Raw genomic sequence first — 24,044 nt, forward strand, 5'->3', positions numbered from 1 at the left:
ATATGAAAAGAGTATTATTCCCAGTAGTATAATTCAAGATAGTTAATTTCGCAACCAAGAGATTATCTATATTTTTCGTCGTATCTAAAATCTTACATTATTTTAATAAAAACCTATTTTCTTTAACTGAACATCCAACGTTATTTCACATGATTATTTGTGATCAACTTAAGACTCTCCTATTAAGTTAAACTCCAGTTAACCTGTTAAAGCGTTAAAGTTTTTCAGTCGGCTTTAATTGTTGACAGGATAACAATTTGGTGCGAGTTGGGTGGAATCTAAAGAAAAATAGTAACCGTGAATAAATAAGGAATTCCAGTATTTACAACAGATTTTTCAGCATATAGAAGATCATAACCAAGGAAAACAGGATTTAATTGAAGATTTATCGTGTGCAGATTGCTATCCAGAAGATCAGAATTTAGGATTATTAGAGAATCTCAGATTTAGAGAATTTTGGCAATTCATTATTTCACCCAGGTATCCAGATAGTGTTTTTACTCAAAACACTATACGAATCTTTAGGAAATTACAGCGACAACGAGATAGCTAAGGTTGCTTGCCGAAACCTTCTTAATAACTGCTGAAACCTATACGGAAAATGCTGAAACTATATTAAATCATATTAAAAATCCTGCCGAAACTTTGCCGAAATGCCGAAACCCCCATTTGCCAAAACTGCCGAAACCCTGCCGAAACTATAGTAAACATATAGTAAAATCTTGCCAAAATTTATCGCAGGATTTTGGAGAGGTTTTGGCAAGCAACCTTAGACATAGCTAAGAAGTTTACAGATTAATTCAGGAGTTAGTTCAAACTATTAGGTATATAGTAATACCGGCATTTGATACATTAGTAGAAACGATACAATTCTATTGGGAAGTCACAGACCGATTCAATAATTGGGAAGCATATTATTCAGAACAATTATCAGATACAGCCAGTAATACAAGTAAGATGTCAGGAAACCAAAATAAGACAAATAAAAATGATGAAAGTTCAAGTAGTGAACAACAATTTGGAGGAACTGAATCTACAACAAATATACAAGACAAAGCATGGCAAGACCAACAAAATGAAGAAGGTGAAAACGAAGAAGCAGAAAGTATAATATCACATGATACAGTACTCAAAAATGGTGAAGATAGTAGTTTCAGTCAATTAAGTATAGCCGATACATCAAACAACCATATTTATGATCCAAGAAAGGATAAGAAGGATAAGCAAAAGGCTAAAACTGGTGGTAGTTCAAATAAATGGAGTACAGAACCATTTTCAACTTATAAACCATATTCTGGTATTGGATTATCATCAAATCCTAAATCATTTGTAACTATAAAGCCATTTCAGGATTCATTCAGTTCTCCTAGTATTAGAACATCAACCTTGAAAACTTCTCGACAGAATGATCTTCTTGATTTTTCTAGTAATAATTTACAAGATGATGAGGAACCAGAAGAACAAACTCCTATTAGTGAAGCTGAACAAAATAAGATCATGTTACAGTTTTTTCAACAAGCCCAAAAATTTTATGCAAAAGGAGTTGAACCTAGAGAATTTAGACTGGTTGATTTTCCAGTTTTTAAAGGAGGAAATCAGGATCCTGTTGAATGGATTGAAGCTTTTAGTAAAGCTTGTATAGCTAATAGAATTAGCGAAGAACGAGCGATTGTTTTAGTAGCATCATATCTAAAAGGGACAGCATTAACTTGGTACAATCGTCAAAATATTACTTTTTGGGAGAATGATAATAGCCCTCAATGATCATTTACGCATTTATTTAAGAATCATTTCTGTAACCCTTTCAGAATTAGCTAATGGAAACATCAATTGCGGAATAGAAAACAAAAGCAAGGTGAAACGATTGAAGAATATATCGCAGCAATTACAGAATTATGGAAAAGAGTAGATCCTACAGATAGACGAATGGAATTAGATAAAATCCATGAATTTATTGAAGGTTTAAGACCTGAATTTGTTGTACCTGTACAATCCGCTATGCCTCAAACAGTAGAAAAAGCAATGGAAAAAGCACAAGCATTAGAAACTGCTTTTTCAATGGGAATGGATTTATCGGTCTATTCAATGATGCCAGGATATTTATAAAATATGAATAGAGGAATAATCCCTGCTCGAACCAACTTAGCCATGTATCAACCTGCCTATTCGATGAGTTATTCCCAACCAGAAAGTGTAGAAAAGATGGTTGAACGGAAAATCAGCGAAGGAATTACTGCAGCATTAAGTCAAATGCGCATAGAAACTAAACCAACTAATTCTACTCCGAATAATAATAATAATAATCAAAACAGGAATAATGCAGGATGCTATGTCTGTGGAAGAATCGAACATATCGCAAAAAACTGTCGTTAAAGAAATAATCAACAAAACAATAATAATCGCAACAATAATGGGAGAGATTTAAGGAATGTTGATTGTTATAATTGTGGTAGAAAAGGACATGTCTCTAGGAACTGCAGATCACCACCATCAAATAATAATAATAGTAACAATGGAACTAATAATGGTTTTCAAAATAATGGTCGTTTAAACTACTAAGCGCACCTCTAGAGGGGGAGAGTGCGAATTTTAGAAAACCCTCTAACGAAATTGGTACTAAAAGAGTGAATTGGAAGGACCCATTAGAAGAAATCAGACCTATTGAAAAGCCAATTCAACTATTAAAAAGACCTACATATGTTCTCAATATTTTATATAATAACTTTGGAATTTATTTATCGAAACGGCTACAGAAAAGTAAAACAATATATAATTTATGGCAAGTAGCAGGAGGAAAAGTAGAAAATCGTGAATTTTCTCTTCAAGTTGTGCTTAGAGAAACAAAAGAAGAAACAGCGCTAGATATTAAAAAAGATGAATGTGTATTTTTATTTAACGATCCAGCTTTTAATTGTGATGTTTATTTAACAAAAGTACCTGATTATCAAGAGTAGTGTTCTGAACGGGTCGGGTCACAGTTTGACCTGACCCGTTGACCCATTTGACCCGACATAATATTTCTGGTCAGATGGGTCTAAGGTTGCTTGCCGAAACCTAGGGGTTTAGGCAAGATGGCGTTTTGCCGAAAAGCGAAATTCTGCCGAAACTATATTAAAGTTATATTAAAAAACTGGCAAAACTTTGGAGAAAGGCGAAACTGCTGAAACTTATTATAAATGCTGAAACTGCCGAAACTCTGCCGAAACTATAATAAATCTATAGTAAAATTTTGACGAAACTAATCGTAGGATTTTGAAGAGGTTTAGACAAGCAACCTTAGATGGGTCAAATATGTAAAAAAAAATGCCGAAACGTTTTTTTTTGTATTATTATTAAGAAAAAACGTTTCGGCATTTTTTCATATAAAATTATTAGAAAAAAATGCCGAAACGTTTTTTTTGCATGATTATTAAGAAAAAATGTTTCGGCGTTTTTTCATATAAAATTTAAAAAAAAACGCCAAAACGTTTTTTTTTAATATTACTTATTAAGAAAAAACATTTCGGCATTTTTTCATGTAAATTATATTTAAAAAAACGCCGAAAACATTTTTTTTTTGTATTAGTTGTTAAGAAAAAACGTTTCAGCGTTTTTTCATATAAAATTATTAAAAAAAATGCCGAAACATTTTTTTTTATATTAATTATTATAGAAAAAACGTTTCGGCGTTTTTTCATATAAAATTATTAGAAAAAAATGCGAAACGTTTTTTTTTTGTATTAGTTGTTAAGAAAAAACGTTTCGGCATTTTTTCATATAAAATTATTAAAAAATAAACGCCGAAACGTTTTTTTTATATTAATTATTATAGAAAAAACGTTTCGGCGTTTTTTCATATAAAATTATTAAAAAAAAACGCTGAAACATTTTTTTTATATTAATTATTATAGAAAAAACGTTTCGGCGTTTTTTCATATAAAATTATTAGAAAAAAATGCGAAACGTTTTTTTTTGTATTAGTTGTTAAGAAAAAACGTTTCGGCATTTTTTCATATAAAATTATTAAAAAATAAACGCCGAAACGTTTTTTTTTATATTAATTATTATAGAAAAAACGTTTCGGCGTTTTTTCATATAAAATTATTAGAAAAAAAATGCTGAAACGTTTTTTTTTGTATTAATTATTATAGAAAAAACGTTTCAGCATTTTTTCATATAAAATTATTAAAAAAAAATGCAGAAACGTTTTTTTTTTGCATTATTATTAAGAAAAAATGTTTCGGCGTTTTTTCATGTAAATTATATTAAAAAAATGCTGAAAACGTTTTTTTTTTGTATTAGTTGTTAAGAAAAAACGTTTCAGCGTTTTTTCATATAAAATTATAAAAAAAAACGTTAAAACGTTTTTTTTTTAGTATTAATTATTAAGAAAAAACGTTTCGGCGTTTTTTTATATAATAAATATTAAAAAAACGCCGAAACGTTACTTTTTTAACAGAAAAATGTCAAGTTTGGCGTTTTTTGTTTTTTTTTAACTAAAAAATGTCGGGTTGACATTTTCAATTAAAAACCCCGGGGTTTTTTAATTTTTTAATCATTTTTGATATACGGGTCAAACGGGTCAAACGGGTCAAACAGGTCGGGTCAGGTAAGACGGGTTACCCGACCCGACCCGACCCGATTTTTTTTTGTCGGGTTGGGTAAGACGGATTACCTGACCTGACCCGACCCGTTCAGAACACTAATCAAGAGTTACAGCGAACTGAACCTGAAAAACAAGGAGCTTAGACAATTACTTCTTTTGAACAATTCCAATTTATGGTGAAACATAATGAATTAACCCCAATATTAGTTAATTATTATACTGATATTCTTAACCAATTGATTAGAGAAGAACCAGCATATCTTAATCAAAAAGAAAGAGCTGAAGAAGCTTTGTATGGAGAAGCGATTGTATATGGACAACCTGTTAATGTCTTAATAGATTCAGGGGCTGTAGGTTGTATTATTTCTAAAAGATTCCTAGATAAAGTCAATAAAGGAATTGAATTACCTACGAATATTAAGATCATTGATGTAACAGGACAAAAATCATCACCGTTAGGGATGGTTCAGCAAGTCCCAGTGCAAATGAGGGATATTAAAGTCTATGTCAATATGATAGTCACAAACTCAGCTGAATATAATGTTCTGCTTGGTAACGAATGGTTGAAGAAAGTTAATGCAAATATCGATTATGGACAGAATACCATCACCATTAAATATGAAGGAATTCAACAACAAATTCCTATCACATGTTCTCAAAAATTGGACCCAACAAAATATACAGTCATTGACCCAGTAGATAAACTAGAATTAAAAGATGAGTTAGAAGACACCATAGCCGTTCCATTTTACAAGGCAGAAATAACCAAAAGTACTTTTCAAATCAATGATCGAGAATATCACCCAGGGTATCTGGAATATATTAAGCAACAAAGTCACAATAGTACTGGCGTAATTAATAGTAAAATACCAGGAAAATGCCTATGTAAAACCTTAGGAGATCAAGAAGTTTGTGATAATTGTCAAATAGTTCAAGAAGATTGGAATATTTATCACGTGATGCAAGAATCAGAAAGTCCGAATGTATCTAATATTCAATTAGAACCAGAAAAAGTTGTTCCGATTGGAGAATTAGAGAAAAGTCAATATCAATCACTCCATCAATTACTAGAAAAAAATAAAGACTTCAGCTATTCGCTAAATCATTGCAAGAGTTAAAACAAACTCCAGAAGGGGAACATATTATTATCACTGAAGAAGTGCCACCTATCAAAAAGCGAGCTTATAGGACAGCATCAAAGGAAAATGAATTTATTGAGAATGAAATTAATGACATGTTAGAACAAGGGCTAATAGAACCATCGACTAGTCCATGGTCATTTCCAGTAGTAGTAGTGAAAAAGAAGAATGGAAAACTTAGGTTTTGCGTTAATTATAAACCTCTTAACGATATTACAAAAAAGGATAATTACCCACTTCCAAGGATTGATGAATTATTAGATTCTTTACAAGATGCACAATGGTTCACCACTTTAGATTTAGCGTCAGGGTATTGGCAAATAAAAGTAAGGGCAGAAGACCAGGAAAAAACAGCTTTTATCACAAAATTTGGAACCTACGAATTCAAAGTTATGCCTTTTGGACTTTGCAATACACCTGCGACATTTCGGCGAACTATAGATAAAGTTTTACATGGAATAAAGGAAAAGTTCGTTTTAGTTTATCTTGACGATGTCATTATATATTCAAAAACTTTTAAAGATCATATCCAACATTTGGAAGAAGTTCTAAATAGAATTTGTAAGGTGAATTTAAGATTAAAAGCAGAGAAATGTCATTTTGCAGCAGCTGAATTTCAATTTTTAGGATATGTTGTGGAAAAAGAAGGTGTTAAACCTGATCCAGAAAAAGTCGATAAAATGGTTAATTACCCAGAGCCTCAAAATATTAGAGAATTATGTGGAGTCCTAGGATTATTCTCTTATTATTGACACTTTATCAAAGATTTTGCTAAAGTTGCTGATCCAATGTACAAGTTATTAAAAAAAGATGCACCCTATGAATGGACGAATTTACAACAAAAGGCATTCGAGAATTTAAGAGATAAATTAACAATGGCACCGATCGTACAATACCCAGATTTTTCAAAACCTTTCTTCTTATATACCGATGCTTCAATTATAGGGTTAGGCGCAGTACTTGCACAAAAAACTGATGATCAAGAGCATGTGATTGCCTATGCTAGTCGAACTTTAATACCGGCGGAAAAGAATTATGCCATCACAGAATTGGAATGCCTTGCAATTGTATGGGCAGTTAAATATTTTCGACATTATCTTTATGGAAGTAAATTCACCATCATCACCGACCATGCAGCGCTCAAGTGGTTGTTGAATTCAACAACAGAGAATAATAATAAAAGATTGGAAAGATGAAAGATTGCCTTATCGGAATATAAATATGACATTGTATATCAGAAAGGAACTAAACATACGAATGCTGATGCATTATCTCGTCTCGACTCAACCTCAACTAATAATCACACCAATCCTTTAACCTCACATAACGATCATGGATGAACAACCATATAAAGAATTAATTTTATTTTTAACAACTCTCACTTTTATGGATGGTATAACTGATAAACGGAAAACCCAAATTCGGAAAAACTCAACCCAATATATTTATCAAAACAATATTTTATTTAGGAAAACAAAGGATGGTATAAGAAAAGTAATTCTACGCGAACAAGTAGAACCTATTTTATATCACTTTCATACAGATATGAGCGGTACTCATTTAGGAATAGATGCTATAATTGGAAAAATCAAAGATCGATATTATTGGCCACAATTGGGAGAAGATGTAAAAGAATATATAAGAACTTGTGATATTTGTCAAAGAAGAGGACCTACTAATCGTTGAGAGGAACTGATACCAATACCAGTTAAGGGACTATTTCACAGGATAGGAATTGACATTAAAGGACCATTACCGATCACCAGTAGTGGAAATAGATATATTATCGTCGCCATGGATTATTTTACAAAATGGCCAGAAGCAAGAGCGATATCCAATATTAAAGCAGAAACAGTAGCTAAATTTATTTATGAAGAAATTATTTGTAGACATGGAGTTCCACAAGAAATTCTATCAGATAGAGGAACATCATTTATGAATAAATTGATTGATGAATTATGTGAAAATTATCAAACTAAACATCATTTTACCTCAGCTTATAAACCTCAAACAAATGGAATGGTTGAAAGATTTAATCGAACAATTGGTGAATATATTGCAAAATTAATTCAAGATAATAATAAGGAATGGGATCAATTAATCGATGCAGTACTTTTAGCGTATCGAACGAAGAAACATAATACTACAGGAAAAACACCATTCTCTCTATACTAGAAATATGTTTTTCATTATCACGAATATCCTTCTTAGTTCTTAGCTTGATATAGTTGCTTTTTTAGGCTGGAAATTTCAGATTTTAGCTCTACTATCTTCTCTTTCGAAGCATTCTCAAGACGTTCTATCTCACCATTAAGAGTTCAGATTTCTTGTTCACAACGGACACATTCACGTTCCAGCGCCCTGATCTGCTTTTCATTTTGGCAGTTACTATCAACTTCTGCTTGCAATTCACTACGAAGATGATAGTTCTCTTCTTCCAGCTCAGCTTTATGTTCTTCATATGTTCTTCTCTGCCTTGGGTGAGATCTGCGAAATGACATTCTTTTTTCATAATTATAAAAGAGAATGGGAGAACCTTATTGATCCTCAGAAAGCGCATAATCTTGACCAGGATATTACTTTGCAGAAATACAAGGAAAAAAGTATCCCCAACCAAATTCTCACTAATGAATAGAATTCGACTTCATAGATGCCAGCTCCTTTTCTGCCTCCAGCACTTGCATCTTCAGATTTTTGATCTCATAGCGCATTTTCTTATTTGCAGTAATCCACTCTCTATATTCCTTTTCTATGTCATGCATAAATTTCTCAAAAGTTCATTTATTATAATCGATCAGATGTCTGAGATAGTACTTTAAGCTCATTCATAACCTGGCGATTATTCTCTTCTTCATAATCATGCTTTAGTGCCTCTGGCCAAGTAGTAACATTGGTTTGGGACCAATTATCTACAACATGTATAGTCAGTAATGCTGGGGATACATTACATTCTGGCCATCTTCAAGGGCGCAATATTTTTTCCTGAGTCATAGTTTTACGTTTCTTCTTATTTAACGAATTCTCATAAACCTCTAATGTGCACCTCAAATAAGATTCAATTCGTTCAGACTTCTTGGAAATAGATTCTAATGGAACAGGGTCTTTAGAATGGTGCAAGAGTCTCTGGAGGACCCCGGATATCTAATATAAAGGTCATAATGGACTTTTGGCCAAAAACACCCCTTTTTGCTGAAACTCAAAAAATCGTTTTTTGTAAATATCTCAGCATCCAGTAATTCAATTTTAATGAACTTTTTTTTATTTTGTAGCCCTCATTTAGCTCTACAATTTAAAAAAAAGTTCATCAAAATTGGACCACTGGATGCCGAGATATTTACAAAAAACGATTTTTTGAGCCCCTGAAAAATGGGCCAATCTGCCAAAAGTGTGACTTATGACCTGTTTTGGAGATATCCGGGGTCCTGTCTCTGGCAAGCTCTCTTGACAAGACTTTCAGGTAGTCTATCAATAATATGTTTATAGTCAGAATGGAACATTTTTATTAGATATAGGTTTGCACAAAAAAAGTTTGCATGCAAAATTCATTTATAGACTATAGTGGTACACGCCTATATCGCGGATTGTGTCATATCTGGTAAGGGATTGGTTTAGGCTCAGATCACGTGATCAATGATCACCAGAAGATCTTAACAGTTTTATATTGTTAGTGATTTTGGGCCAGGCCGTCGCTGAAATTTGCCAAGAAAATTTTCTGGGACATAATGTCTCAGAAAATACCAAGAATTTTTTTATTATCTAATACACTGCTTTATTAATAACATAACTTAATAAAAATTACATGTATGAAATCTCTATTCTATGAATTTTTGGGGGTTGTAACTGTTACTACCATTTCACTAAAACTATGTTCACTATCCCCAGAGTCAGAACTATATAATATTTTGTGAATCGTACATGCGACGGCCGTTCTCAGAGTCATCAATGCATGTATAAGTGGGTATACACCTATACGGCACTTGGGGAAGTCATATGCAATGGAATTGTCGCTTCCTCTATTAAACAGTACTTATAAATACCTGATTCTTTCCGCATAGCATAAAGTTCTAAAACATCGCCTAGCAATAGATGAAGCAGAATATGAGCAATTTATAAATATGTAAAAAAAATAGAAGTAATTTGTTATACCTGCGATATTAATAGTAAATATGGACAAATTCTGCCTTTTCAATAGTTGATTAAATATCCTTTTAAGCTTTAATATGCTTCTCGTAGTGTTGATAGAATCCTTGGAGAAACGTATTAATTTTTTATGATCACGAACCCGCTTATCTTGACTGGAATTAGGTCTACCGGTCTCAAGATAAACAATTTCAAGTTCAGCATTTTTTCCTAGCTGAACTACCATCATATAATCGGCTCTTCACGCAATTTTACGAGAACCTTTTCGTATGGCACTAGCTGAACTTTCTTCTTCACCCTTAATTTAGAAAACATTAATTATAGCAAAAGATATGATAGTGTTGCAATGTAACCTTTTGAACTAATCCTACCATATATCCCATGCTATCAGGTTTTCTGGTAAATCGTTTATCACTATATTTAATAATGGCGCTAGCACCTCACAAACATATGATCCTTCATTTATCGATTTCCCCTTCTTTATATATGCTTCGTATTTTGGCGACTTCCAAACCTTGAGCCTATAATTATTTATCAGTTAATGAGCAAAGTAAAAAATCGCATAAACGGATTTTAGTAAGAATTGCTTGCCGGTTACTCACATTGATTCTAACATCCGTTTTGTTAGATCTTGCAATTCTTCGGGCTTGTCCAATTATTCTCCATAATTAATATTACCCAAAACCTCATCCATGTTAATTTTCGATTCTTCGTTTTGGATAAATTCTTTACAAGCTTCCATTATTTCATGATTCTGTTCTAACTTATATTTTCAAAATGGTTCCTTAAAAATATCAGAAACCGACCCAGGCATATTTGAAAAGGGTTCTGACTTGATATCTAGAACACCTGAACAAATTGGATGATTGAATCCAAGATTCTCTACATTTATTTCCTCAAGTTCCATTTCTATTCTCTCCCACATGGTTTTCTCATAACTAGCGCTCTCAGTTATACACTGTCCAACATCATGCTTCAAAGATCGTAAATTCGCATTTGCATTTTCATGCCAGGCTTTGGTGTCAATTATCAATGCTTTTATTTCTGAGAAGGAACATAGATCTTCAAATGCAGTAGTGACTAGAGCTCCGAATTTGACCTGACGGATTGGGTGACCTGACGGGTTGACCCGAAAAATTCAGGTCGGGTAGCAGATTTAATGACCCGACCTCAGGTCAGGTCAGTCAGAGTCGGGTACCCGACCTGACCCATTGACCTGACATATTTCGGTCAAAAATAAGACGTTTCAGCATTTTATATATATAAAAAAATGCCAAACTGACCTGAATCCGACGTTTTTTCATTAAAAATAATTACAAAAATGTCTTTTTTTATTAAAAATATCAGGTTCGATCAAAGAAACAAAAAAAAAATGTTTCTTTAATTAAAAAATGTCAGGTTTGATGTTTTTTCATTAAAAGAAACAAAAAAAATGTTTCTTTAATTAAAAAACGTCGGGTTTGACATTTTTTCATTAAAAGAAACAAAAAAAATGTTTCTTTAATTAAAAAACATCGGGTTTGACATTTTTTCATTAAAAGAAACAAAAAAAATGTTTCTTTAATTAAAAAACATCGGGTTTGACGTTTTTTCATTAAAAGAAACAAAAAAATGTTTCTTTAATTAAAAAACGTCGGATTTGACATTTTTTCATTGAAAGAAACAAAAAAAATGTTTCTTTAATTAAAAAACGTCGGGTTTGACATTTTTTCATTAAAAGAAACAAAAAAATGTTTCTTTAATTAAAAAACGTCGGGTTTGACATTTTTTCATTAAAAGAAACAAAAAAAATGTTTCTTTAATTAAAAAACGTCGGGTTTGACGTTTTTTCATTAAAAGAAACAAAAAAAAATGTTTCTTTAATTAAAAAACGTCAGGTTTGACGTTTTTTCATTAAAAGAAACAAAAAAAATGTTTCTTTAATTAAAAAACATCGGGTTTGACGTTTTTTCATTAAAAGAAACAAAAAAAATGTTTCTTTAATTAAAAAACGTCGGGTTTGACGTTTTTTCATTAAAAGAAACAAAAAAATGTTTCTTTAATTAAAAAACGTCGGGTTTGACGATTTTTCATTAAAAGAAACAAAAAAAAATGTTTCTTAAATTAAAAACGTCGGGTTTGACATTTTTTCATTAAAAGAAACAAAAAAAATGTTTCTTTAATAAAAAAACGTCGGGTTTGACGTTTTTTCATTAAAAGAAACAAAAAAAAGTTTCTTTAATTAAAAAACGTCGGGTTTGACGTTTTTTCATTAAAAGAAACAAAAAAAAAATGTTTCTTTATTAAAAAACGTCAGGTTTAACGTTTTTTCATTAAAAGAAACAAAAAAAATGTTTCTTAAATTAAAAACGTCGGGTTTGACATTTTTTTATTAAAAGAAATAAAAAAAATGTTTCTTTAATTAAAAAACGTCGGGTTTGACGTTTTTTTCATTAAAAGAAACAAAAAAAATGTTTCTTTAATTAAAAAACGTCGGGTTTGACGTTTTTTTCATTAAAAGAAATAAAAAAAAATGTTTCTTTAATTAAAAAACGTCGGGTTTGACGTTTTTTCATTAAAAGAAATAAAAAAAATGTTTCTTTAATTAAAAAACGTCGGGTTTGACGTTTTTTCATTAAAAGAAACAAAAAAAATGTTTCTTTAATTAAAAAACGTCGGGTTTGACATTTTTTTCATTAAAAGAAACAAAAAAAAATGTTTCTTTAATTAAAAAACGTCGGGTTTGACGTTTTTTTCATTAAAAGAAATAAAAAAAATGTTTCTTTAATTAAAAAACGTCAGGTTTGACGTTTTTTCATTAAAAGAAACAAAAGAAACAAAAGAAAACGTTTCTTTAATTAAAAAATGTCGAACCTGACGTTTTTTATTAAAAGAAACAAAAGAAAATGTTTCTTTAATTAAAAAACCTCGAACCTGACGTTTTTTATTAAAAGAAACAAAAAAAAATTGTTTCTTTAATTTAAAAATGTCAGGTCCGACGTTTTTCATTAGAAGAAACAAAGTTTTGGCGTAATAAAAAGTGCCGAAACGTTTTTTTGATCTAAAATATATCGGGTCAATGGGTCGGGTCGGATATCCGAACTGACCCGTGATATTCGGGTCGGGTCATCAAATTCATGACTTGCCTTGGGTCGAGTCAAGTCAATTACCCGACCTGACCCGACACATTCGGAGCTCTAGACTAGCAACCTAGAATTTAGTTAAAAAAATTAGTCTTCCAAGACTCGTTTCACAAACACATTAAATTTTATATCGCGGGATCAGATTAGGTTTCCATTTCACGGAGTCTCAAGTACCGGCAAAAGTTTGATATATAGCATATGGTATAAAACTAGTTACTACTGTGCGGGAAGTAATTATATTACAACGGACATCAGCCCTTCGCTAGCAATTATACCATACTTTTTTTTTTTTTTTTTTTTTTAAAACTGTAATGCATCTTTATTAGGATTTAGAGTCAGTCAAATAAACTATCCTAAGTTACAAGACACTTAGAGCTGGTCATGCTAAACATGTAACAACCCTATAACAGAGTAATCGAACCAAACAAAAAGAAACATTACAGAAAAATAATAAAATAAATATACTACCTGAAAATAAAATATCTAAAACTAGCAAACTATACTATTTTTGAAACCTAACTATTTGAATTCTAAATTTTAAAATGTAGGATTAAAGATGAAATGTGTAATAATGTTCGAGTCTGCCATGTGCAGCTTCAAAAGATGAGTCCCAACGGTCCCACACCCAAACAGTATATTCCACCAAATCCCCTTTATACCTACGAAGAATAAAAGTTAGTATTCTAAACTAAATTGAACGAGTCAAAATAAAATACTTTTTTTTTTTTTTTTTTTTTATAATTTTGTTATCGGAATCTTTTTTACGTGAATCACGTGACTTCGATTAAAAAAAAAAATAATTCATTTTTCCTCGTAAGTCTCTTCCTTCTCTCTTCACTTCTTGTTGTTCTTCTTCTTCTTCTTTTTCTTTCCACTATTCTTTTTTGATGGTGATGCCGTAGGTTCTGCTTCTTCTTCTTTTTCTTCATCAAACATCGTAAACTGGATTTTTTGTCCTTCCTCAAGTTGATAATTTGTTGTCCAGCACTCCTCAAGAATACTGTTCTCTTCATCAAACTGGTCAAGATCTGAAGGTTCCTCCTCTTTCTTCGGAGATTCTAACATCGGTCTTTTTTCACCGATCTTCTTTTCGTCTTGGTAGCGATTTTCATTCTCCAATCTTTTTTTAAAATCATCGTTTAGGGTCGTATATTCCTGGAATATTCTCGTTTGTTCCGCTAAACTTATGATTTTGTTGCCTACTAGGAAGAAATTGTTTTTGTCCATGGCCCATTTCCTCGCTTCCTCCTGACTTGTAATCCCATGTTCTCTGCGTATCGCGTGGATGGCCTCATCGTTAATTTTCTCCCATTCCATTTTGTTAGACGTTTGATCGAAGATGTTCCTCACTTCCTTCAGTTTATCCATCAAAACCTCGTGTGTTGATTCTTGATACTGAACGTATTTAATTTTATTTCCCGTTCTGTAATCTTTGATAATATCAACCACTTCTTCTGGTGCTACATTATCTTTCCTTAAGGAAGATGATTCCCCTTTATTCCCTGTAGTGTCGTTATGATCTGAAGTATTCTCTTCTCCTACTCTCCAGTTTTTGATCATCTCGACAACTTCATTTTCGTCTGGCGTCTTACTTGTCCTTAGTGTTTGTTCCGTTTTTGATGGATATAGTAAGCTTTCTTTTCGTGAAGCGAAGTTTCCTAATTCTCTGTAGATTCTCTCCGGTGGTGTGATAGGTATCTTCGGTTCACTAGCCAATCGTAAAGGTGATCTCGTCCTGTTTTCCGTAGCTATAGCCTTGTCTTGAACGAACTTCTCTTTTTGTTTCATCGCTCTTTTTTTATCATCACCATCTTTGTATATCGTCTTCTTGTTTCTCACTAGCCAAACTCTATTGATATCTCCTTGTGTGCATGAATCCTCCACTGCTTCTTCCATTTCTTTGAGGTTCTTGAAATACCCAATCACTTTCCAATTTTTTGTGATTTTGATAATTTTAATGAACGCCGTTTTGGAAGTTTGTTGCAGTTGTTTCGTGAAGTCGTATATGTTGTCCTTCTTTATAAATTCCATTTCCTCGTTAGTTAGGTCTTTCACAGTCTGCCATTGATCCCGCTCTTGTCGTCCTTTCAAACCTAATTTTGCGTCATACCATCTGATGAAGTTTTTGCTAATACAAATACCGAAATGTCCATCCGAGAACGTTTTTTCAAAATTTTCGTTCAAAGATATTTTTGCCTTAACGGTTTTGTATTTGTATTGTCCTCGAATTTGCAGTCTATAAACCGTTCCTATTTTCATCAGATTTGTTCTAACATCGTCCTCACTCCAATATTTTGGTATATCGTAGAAAAATATGTCACGTGCCTCCTTGGCCTGCTGATCATTACTGGTATTTTCGGGTAAAACTGGTATCTCTAAAATTTCTTCCCGTTTTCTCCTGTTTGTTAACGATCTGCCTTTTTTAGATTTATTCGGCTGATCGATTTCTTTGTTGACGCCTGTTTTAACCTTTTTTAGTTCTGATCTCGTTTTCTCTACTTCTTGCGAAATTTTCCTTATTTGTTCATTTTTCTGCGATATTATTCGTTCCTGTGTTTTCTCCATCTTGCCTTTCTTATCCATCATGTGATCTTTTCTCCGCAGCTCTTCTCGCAACTTTGAATTTTCCCATGAGAGTCTTTTTATTTCGTCTATATAGACGTCGAAAGACGTTGCTGAACACTTTAAAATGATATCTTTTATTGTTTCTTTTCTGCGTACAGCATCGTTCCGTATTGACTCCAGGAAGTTTTGTTCAGTTTTGCTGAGACCGCCGTCTCTTGGTACTCTTTCTGGGAGTTTTGCTGTGGTCCTTGAGTTCGCACTGAAAATATTTTTTGTTTCTTTTAGAAACCTATATCTATATTCTGTAAATTTGTATGCTGACTCCATTTTTGAGGTTATTTATTTGTATTTTATTAATAAAAAAACTCGTAAAAGACGTTTTTCCTTCCGCTAAAAATTTGGGTAGAATGATCGTCAGAAAGAGTCCCCCTCCTTGCAATTATACCATACTAGAAAACCTAAAAAAAAGTATGTCATCATATCCATATATTCATCATGAAAATAGTTTATCATCTTACCCGTTTAGCTAATTTTTTCCCAGTACCAAAACTTCAAAGCTTTTTTTTTCGTTCAACATCCTCCGAGGGAACTCGTTCTAAAACTTTTTGCAAAATATTTTCAAAGTTCTCCACCTCCTTTTCGAGATTGCCTGTCCATTCACCTTCCTCTACTCGTACAAATAATGCCGTAGAAATTCTGACGATATCAAGGGGTTCTCTGGTTAAAAGGAACTCTTCCATGTTTAGATAAAATAAGAAGATAATTGTTAGTGAAAAGCTTGCTAGTCAAAGTAAAAAAAAATAATGTACGGTAAATTCCAATACCTTTTCGCCATACCCTTTTAAATGTCTTGCATTTCCCATTCACATCCTCTCTAATTCACATTCATGTTGGGGGAGAGATAGGAGATATGCAAGGTACTTTACGCCAAAATTTTATGTTTAAGAGTAAGACATGCGGAATGTGCATTGTAGATCTCAACATTGCAAAGGCGTTGGAGAATATGCATATACGAACTTTTTTTTCGCCGTACCGCTTAATACTAAGACCTGGCAACGTTATATAATGTATTTCTAGTAAACACCATATAGTAGAAATAGCCTGTAGCTCTGGAGAAATAAACTCACAAATTCCACTAAACGTTGCTAGGGAAAAAATTCGAAATATTTTTGGGGAACGCTTTACGCTTATATGTGAAATTATTTCATCACACAAGCATAAAGTATCACTTATTACCATCATATCCACTCATCAGGATCAGAAACACGTTTATTTTCTGTCGCACAGTCCACATGTATTATCTGTAAGGTACTCGCATGGATGGTCTAACCCAGATTAGGTGGATCACAATTTTTTATTTCACATAAATTATACATTTCACTAGCGATCACCCATACATTGTAGTGGAGTAAGCGAATGAAAGTAAGAAAAATGATTTATTGTATTATTAAGTAAAATGTCTTTGGCTAATAATTATACATAAATATAATACTATATTATTTTGATAAAGAATCTATGGCCCGAAAAACTTGGCACACATATTCACAATTATTATTCAAATCTGAGAAATCTATAATGTTAAACTTTATCTCGATAGTAAAACCATATTCAGATTTAAAATAGTCAATTTTTAGCGAATCATATAGATATGGTTTGCCTGTTATTTTACATCTATAACGCGCATATTCTGAACTTTTAATAAAGTTTACGTTGCTATTGTTATAATATTCATTAATACGGTAATATTCAGGATTTAATAGCCACTTTAACATATAATACCAATCACCATATGTAACGATTCTATAGCCTTGCTGATGTAATACTATAAAGCAACTATATATGCTATATTACCTAATTGATTATGTAACTGATCACTCTTCTTTTCTGCCCACTCACGTGGAATATGACCATCATATAAATTATTCAGAAAAGATTCAGATAAATCTTTAGCTAGAATTTTTCGATCAATATACCATACATATGGATCATAAATATCTCTTTTATCACGAGGAGATAGAAACTTCTTCTCATAAGAAGTACCATCATTCCTCACCATATTCCAAACTCGTTTTGCCCATGTTTCAGGTCTCAACTTGAAAGTTCTCTGAGCCCGTTGGATAATTTTGCACTATTAATTAAATGATATGCAACACTTTTCATAATTTCTTTTGAAGCACGAGAATAATAAAATTCAGAGCTTTTTCTGTATCTAAAATAAATATTACCATAAATTTCACCAATCTCATCATCACTAAGCGCTTTTTTACTTTTTCGTTTCCATAATACAGATCTATAATATGCAACACGCCTTTCCTCTATTTTAGCAATGCATTCATTCAGATGCTTATCTGCGCATTTCTCAGTATTTTCACAGATAAATACTAAGGAATCACATGCAGTGCAATAAATATGAAATGTACGTCTTTCAGGTCCGAATTTCCCATATTTATATTCTCTTTCAGTCATGTGAATAAATTCATTCTTTGAGAAGAATGTTGGGTTATATTCGATAAGTTTCCTGAATGGAACACGAATTTGGAAATACCACATTTTTGGCGTTTCATTACTATATCTGTAATGCAGATTAGTTAATGCTTTCACCACTATAGGGTTTAAACCATATTTGTCACTTTTAACCATTTTACTAGCGAATTCTAGCAATTATTTAGCAACTTATACTAGATAATATCGCCATTCAAATTTATACAGATTTGTAGCCGATTTGAGAGACTACATGCTAGTAAATCCAAAATTCATTTTTTTATTCGATTACAAGTATATCGGGATTTATAGGGTCATCTCTCTTATTAAGGCTAAGCTAATTTTATATTTACATGCATATGCACGGTGCTTGGCTAAATCGGTTTGTGGCATGACGTATATCATATTACATATATCACCCTAGCTCCCTGCCAGTTCCTCAATAGTTCCTCGATAGTTCTAGAAGTGTTCCAGGAGTGTTCCAGGAGTTGGCGAGTTTCTATAAATCACGAGATGATTGACCAATCAGATTTTCCGTAGCAACTAAATACAGATAATTAATATCTCCTATTTTTTCTGATGGTAGAGTCTAGACATGCAGTCTGGGCTCGTCAAAATTGCGCAGAAACATCCGGTTAAATTTATCTCCTGAAATCATGATAGTAGAGTCTGGACTGCTTGTTCAGGGTTGCGCATAAGCAGGATTAGCATCCGGTTAAATTTATTTTCCGAAATAGCCTATAGTATGGTAGTGATTGGCACGGTGCCCGGGCTCAACGAATTATTTTATACACATATGCTATCTTCGCAGATTGATAGATCAAGAGAGGAGAAAAACGTGATCGACTGACCAGCGATCAAGAAAACTACATACGGTTAATTTTTAGCAGTTTAAAAAAAATCGGTTAAATTTATCTCCTAAAATCATGATGGCAAAGTCTGGACTACTTGTCCGAGCTCGTCAAAATTGCGCAGAAAAAATGTGATCAAGTGACAGGCAAACATATGGCTAATTTTTGATAGCCATATTCTCCTAAAAATGATGGCCGAGGCTATCTGAGCTCATCAAACCTTTCATGTTAAAATTTCAGCAATTACATAATTGGTTTCATCAATAGTTATATTTAAGATGTATGTGTCACTTGTGATATTCAAAATATTATAGATCATGTGAACGGAAAATTCGGGAAAACTGTTACGATCCGAATCATGTGACTTGGAAACTCTCATTTATATTACATGCGCATGAGCATAGCTTCTGCGGGAGATAATCTAACCGTCTTAGCGATAATATTAAGGCAAGGGAATAATAAGAAATTTTTATTTTGAGGGAGTAATATATGCAGATAATGATTTATTTTTACACGTTTGTCAATATGATATGCTTGTACTGTATATGAATTCGCAACTAAGCTCTTAGATATGCTACTTTTTACTTATCACACATCACACCAGAATTCATGTTTTTTTTTATTTTTTCTTTTTCTTATTTCTTTTTTTACTTTCTTTTTTACTTCCTTCTCCTCTTTCTATATAACTAGAGGACCTTTTTGCAGGAACAGTTGATGGGTCTGCATCGTCAGTTAATGGTTTATCTGCAGTTGACAGAGTTGAGATTCTAGCTAATGGTGTGATTAATGGTTCATCGGCAGTTGACAAAGTTGAAATTCTTTCTTCAATTGTTGCAGTAGATGACATTCTAGCTAGTGAATCTTCAGAACCCAAATCAATTCTCAGAACGTATTGCTTGATCTGTTCAATAATCCAAGGATTTACATTTGTAGCAATAACATCTTTAATTGTAGCATAATTCTGCTTTTTATAATTATCAAACAACTGTGCTGGCACAACGAAATAAAAATCAATATCACCTGTTTTCATTAATTTACTCTGAAGTTTATTCAAACCAATCATCTTAATATTATGATTCAAGGATGTAGTCATTTGGAAGAGGGTGTCAGGTGCATAAATTGCATCAATTGATGGGAAAGTTTTATCAATTGGTTGATAGTACATTTCATTTTTAGTTTCATTAATATTAGAAAACCTATGTTCATCCTGTTGAGAAAGCTTGAACGTGTATTTTTTTTTAGTATCTAAAAAATGAATTTGAAATTCCCACCCACTCCGTAACATCTGGTGAGCGATTGACTCAAAATAACTGCCTAGGACTGAATTACTTTTGCCTCCGTTCAAGACTTCATCTAGATTCATAAACAATTTATTTGTTATCATCCTTTTGACATTACTAGTTACCTGTTTAACCACATAGTCAGATGCAAATTTAATAATTTTTTGCGTATAGGGTTCTGCATCATCTCTCCCTGGTAAGTTTGTCCAAATATGGACGAGTTTATGACTTACATCGTCTTTGCTTTCGCTTCTACCAATATATCTAAATATATTTTCATCACATAATCCAATTGCATCTTTGAGCTGACTTTGAATTTCCGTGTTCAGAGCACCTGCCAAAACATACCTAAGGATCCCTCCCTATTTTTTAAACAACCCATAAACCTTATTAACACTAAGATCTTTGAAAAGTTTATTACTGCATATGTTGATTTCGTCTCAGGACCATATTGGCATGTATCGTACACTTGGAATCTTTTTATCGAATTCCTTATGATGAGCATTCAATGGAGAGCAGATAAGAATTGTTTTTGCCTCAACTATATCTGGTTCTTTACCATCCACGACATACCAAACACTAGAATCATCAAGGTATCTATTAATTTCATCGAAGTGAAATGTCTTGTGAAGACAAAAGGCCCAGCCTTCGTGATCAAATAAAATAACTCGACTTGGTTCATTCATGATACAGATTTCATATATAACTGTATAATTAAACACTGCGAGATGATAAAGTATGTAGTATCTGAAGAAAGTTTTCCCAATTTCTGGGTTTTCAGAGATACGCAGTTTTCTTACATTATCATCAAAAACAACTAAGATTAGGTCATCATAATATTTACGAATGAGTAGTTTTGAAGGTTTGCTATTTTTTCCAAAAAAATGAGCTTCCCCAGATAGCTCAAGGAAATCATTATCATCCAATTCTGCTGTATTTTTCAAAGCTTTCCAAAAGTTCGTCAACTTTTCATCCACAGTCTTTCTGTGTATGCCATGAAACACTATATAATAGAGATTAGCAAAAAAAAACAGTGTAAGCTGAATGGTTATAAAATAGTAACCAAAATTATTACGACTCACTTACCACTAACAACCAGTTGCTCTGCGATAACGCGAATGTGTTTTTTGGGCGGGTTTGACGATAAGAATCAGGAAAGAAAAGCACAAGAATAAGTAAGTATTCGGTATTATTGGCGAATATGACGCGCAAGAGAAGAAGGAAAAAAATGGTATGACTCACCAGTAACGGGATAACTCGAATATTATTTCCTACAACGTTTTGAAATGTATTTCCAACTGTATCGGCTGGATCTTCTAATTTTTTGTTTAAGTAGGGTTCAATAGCAGTTTCTTTATTCCTAAGTATATTCGAAGCAACATTAGTTCTCCATAGAATTAGTTCGTCTGCATCAACATTAGCAAAATAATTTGGTTTCACATTCTTGATAACATTTCTAAGGTCGATAAGATCGTTGTCCGCTCTGATAGTAATTTTGAAAATAAAATGATTTTCACGAATGATACACCAAAGCGCTCCAGTTGGTGCAATATTAGACATATTGTATCACGAATAATGGATAAATGGGGAAGAAATTTCTTTTTCATAAATCTGGAGAGTTTGATATAAATAAGGGGTAAAGTCGCACAGATTGATTAATATTTCAAAGTCACATGATTCTGATCATTACGTTTTTTTTGCAAAACTTTATTGATTATTTTATAGATATATAACTTATCAGAAAAATGATAGAGAAGCAAATGAAATGTATGATGCTATCAAAGAGGGAGAAAGTACGTGGATCCTAGGCCATTTAATGCAAGTCCCAGCATCAAGTTATTTCTTTGCTCTCTCACGTTTACTAAAAATATCTATAGCTAATTTGTTTCTATTGCTAATATTTCTAATTACAAGATTCTCATCCCTATACTTTTTTTCTACACTAGATTTTCGAAATAAATTATCCCGCCCATGTCTACAGGATTTTCGTCTATTTATACCTCTCCCAAAAACAGATTATATAAAATAATATTTCCCGTAATGAAACTTCTCAGAGATTAAGTAATTTCGAATCTATGGATAAATTTGGGAGATTAGCAACTGAGGTAAAAAAAATGTTTCTGATTCATACTTACCATTATTATTAATTTTCGCAACATTACATTCTGCCTGAAATTTATTACTTAATTAATTACAATAAAGGTAATTCGATTTTTTTATTGCCAGTACGATACTGCGCCAAAGTTTATTGAGGAGCGTGATTAAGGTTGCTTGCCGAAACTAGAGGGTTTCGGCAGAATGGCGTACGTGAAACTGCCAAAACAAATCATCAAGAAATGCCAAAACTGCGAAACCTATCAAAATCGCGAAACTGCCGTAACTTGCCGAAACTGTTTTGGCATTTCAGCAATACTTTCTATATGATTTAATTAGAGTTTCGGTATTTAAACAATTTATAAGAATAAAGACAATATGATTTTTTGTATGTAAATATTTATTTTATAATATTTAATATTAAACTAATAAAATACACGATTAAAAATATAATAAAAATTAAAATTTAATAATATCTTTATCTTCTATGTGGGGACCTGCTTCTACCTCTTCTTTTATCTCTACTTCTGTCCCGTCTTCTATCTCTACTTCTATCTCGTCTTCTATCTCTACTTCTATCTCGTCTTCTATCTTTACTTCTTGATCTACTTCTTGATCGAGACCTAGATCGCGACCTTCTTCTTTCCTTCGCAATCTATATTCATATCGATGTCGATCATGCGCAGCATGCTGCCGTCGATACTCTCGTCTAAACAGATCTAAAATCCAATAAAATATTAATGAATTGAATGAATTGCCTAAATAAAATTAATTTAAAATAATAATTAATAATAATTACCGGTTTGTAACCAGAATTCATCGTTCATATCAGCAAAACACGCTCTATCGAAACTATTTGGGCTCATAATAGGAATGTCGTCATCATTATTATTTATTATCCTACTGAGGTTTTCATAACCTCGTTTGAGGGCATTCCATTTTGTTTGGTATTGCCTGGGTGTCGCTGCAAATCCCGTTGCAACGAACACCCTATTTGCTAGGGTACGCAGGAAACATGTAGCATACGGTGAGCTATGTACGTCTGTATAGTGTCGCGTATACGTTATACACGGGTGTGACTCTTTCACGTGACTATGCATTAAAGTAATGGGATGTGACATATAACATATATTTATCACGTGATTTGGGTGTGTTGTTTAGTTATTTGTCACATTTGTACCACGTCAACTGTTACATGTCGCACCGTATGCTACGCATATAGCTCACCATACGCTACATGTTTTCTATATAATCTATTTGCTATTATTGTCCATGCATTTACATGATGACGGTTTGCAATTTTTTCGAATTGCTGATGTAAGTTTCTCCGCTCCGCGATTAATTGCCTAGCTGCGTTAATCGTCCATTGGAATACTGGTGGTGGCAGTGGGACAAAAGGTACTAATGCTGCCATTTTTTATTTTTATGATTTTTTCGTAACTTGAAATTTGAAAATTAAATACAATTTGAAAATTAAATACAATTTGAAAATTAAAAATACAATTTGGTTTTGAATTGCGAAAAAAAAATTCAAATTTCATAATATTTATAATAATTTTAAAATTCGTTATAGTAATGTTTAAAACATGAACTGATGAACATAATAACACTCTACATAATTAAAGTATTTGTAACAAAATAAACACAGTTTTGATTCTAATGTAATAAATTTAATTAACGCAGTTCTAAATTTTTTTTTGTAACGCAGTTCTTAAAATTTATTGATCTAATGTAATAAATTTAATTAAAGAAGTCCTTAAAACTTATTGATTCTAATATAATATGCC

General features: G+C 32.3%; 4 protein-coding genes across 4 annotated transcripts; all 4 read right to left on the reverse strand.

The window, feature by feature from the left end:
- Positions 1–9,690: 9,690 nt before the first annotated feature.
- OCT59_024596 (uncharacterized protein) lies at positions 9,691–10,789 on the reverse strand (the record flags this gene model as incomplete). Its single annotated transcript, XM_066132666.1, has 3 exons — positions 9,691–9,800; positions 9,871–10,103; positions 10,698–10,789. 3 exons carry the CDS (start codon positions 10,787–10,789, stop codon positions 9,691–9,693), a joined length of 435 nt encoding a protein of 144 aa, XP_065991548.1.
- Positions 10,790–17,373: 6,584 nt separating this feature from the next.
- On the reverse strand, positions 17,374–17,607 carry OCT59_024597 (uncharacterized protein; the record flags this gene model as incomplete). Its single annotated transcript, XM_025330837.2, has 1 exon — positions 17,374–17,607. The coding sequence occupies one exon, from the start codon at positions 17,605–17,607 to the stop codon at positions 17,374–17,376; it is 234 nt and encodes a 77-aa protein (XP_025167778.2).
- A 32-nt stretch (positions 17,608–17,639) lies between these two features.
- On the reverse strand, positions 17,640–18,191 carry OCT59_024598 (uncharacterized protein; the record flags this gene model as incomplete). Its single annotated transcript, XM_066132674.1, has 1 exon — positions 17,640–18,191. The coding sequence occupies one exon, from the start codon at positions 18,189–18,191 to the stop codon at positions 17,640–17,642; it is 552 nt and encodes a 183-aa protein (XP_065991549.1).
- Positions 18,192–19,502: 1,311 nt separating this feature from the next.
- OCT59_024599 (uncharacterized protein) lies at positions 19,503–21,723 on the reverse strand (the record flags this gene model as incomplete). The annotated part of the gene is made up of 3 exons (XM_066132678.1): positions 19,503–20,525; positions 20,631–21,166; positions 21,246–21,723. 3 exons carry the CDS (start codon positions 21,721–21,723, stop codon positions 19,503–19,505), a joined length of 2,037 nt encoding a protein of 678 aa, XP_065991550.1.
- Between the last annotated feature and the right edge of the window lie 2,321 nt (positions 21,724–24,044).

This window comes from Rhizophagus irregularis, chromosome 5 (assembly GCF_026210795.1).
Source record: "Rhizophagus irregularis chromosome 5, complete sequence".
Taxonomy (NCBI): Eukaryota; Fungi; Glomeromycota; class Glomeromycetes; order Glomerales; family Glomeraceae; genus Rhizophagus; species Rhizophagus irregularis.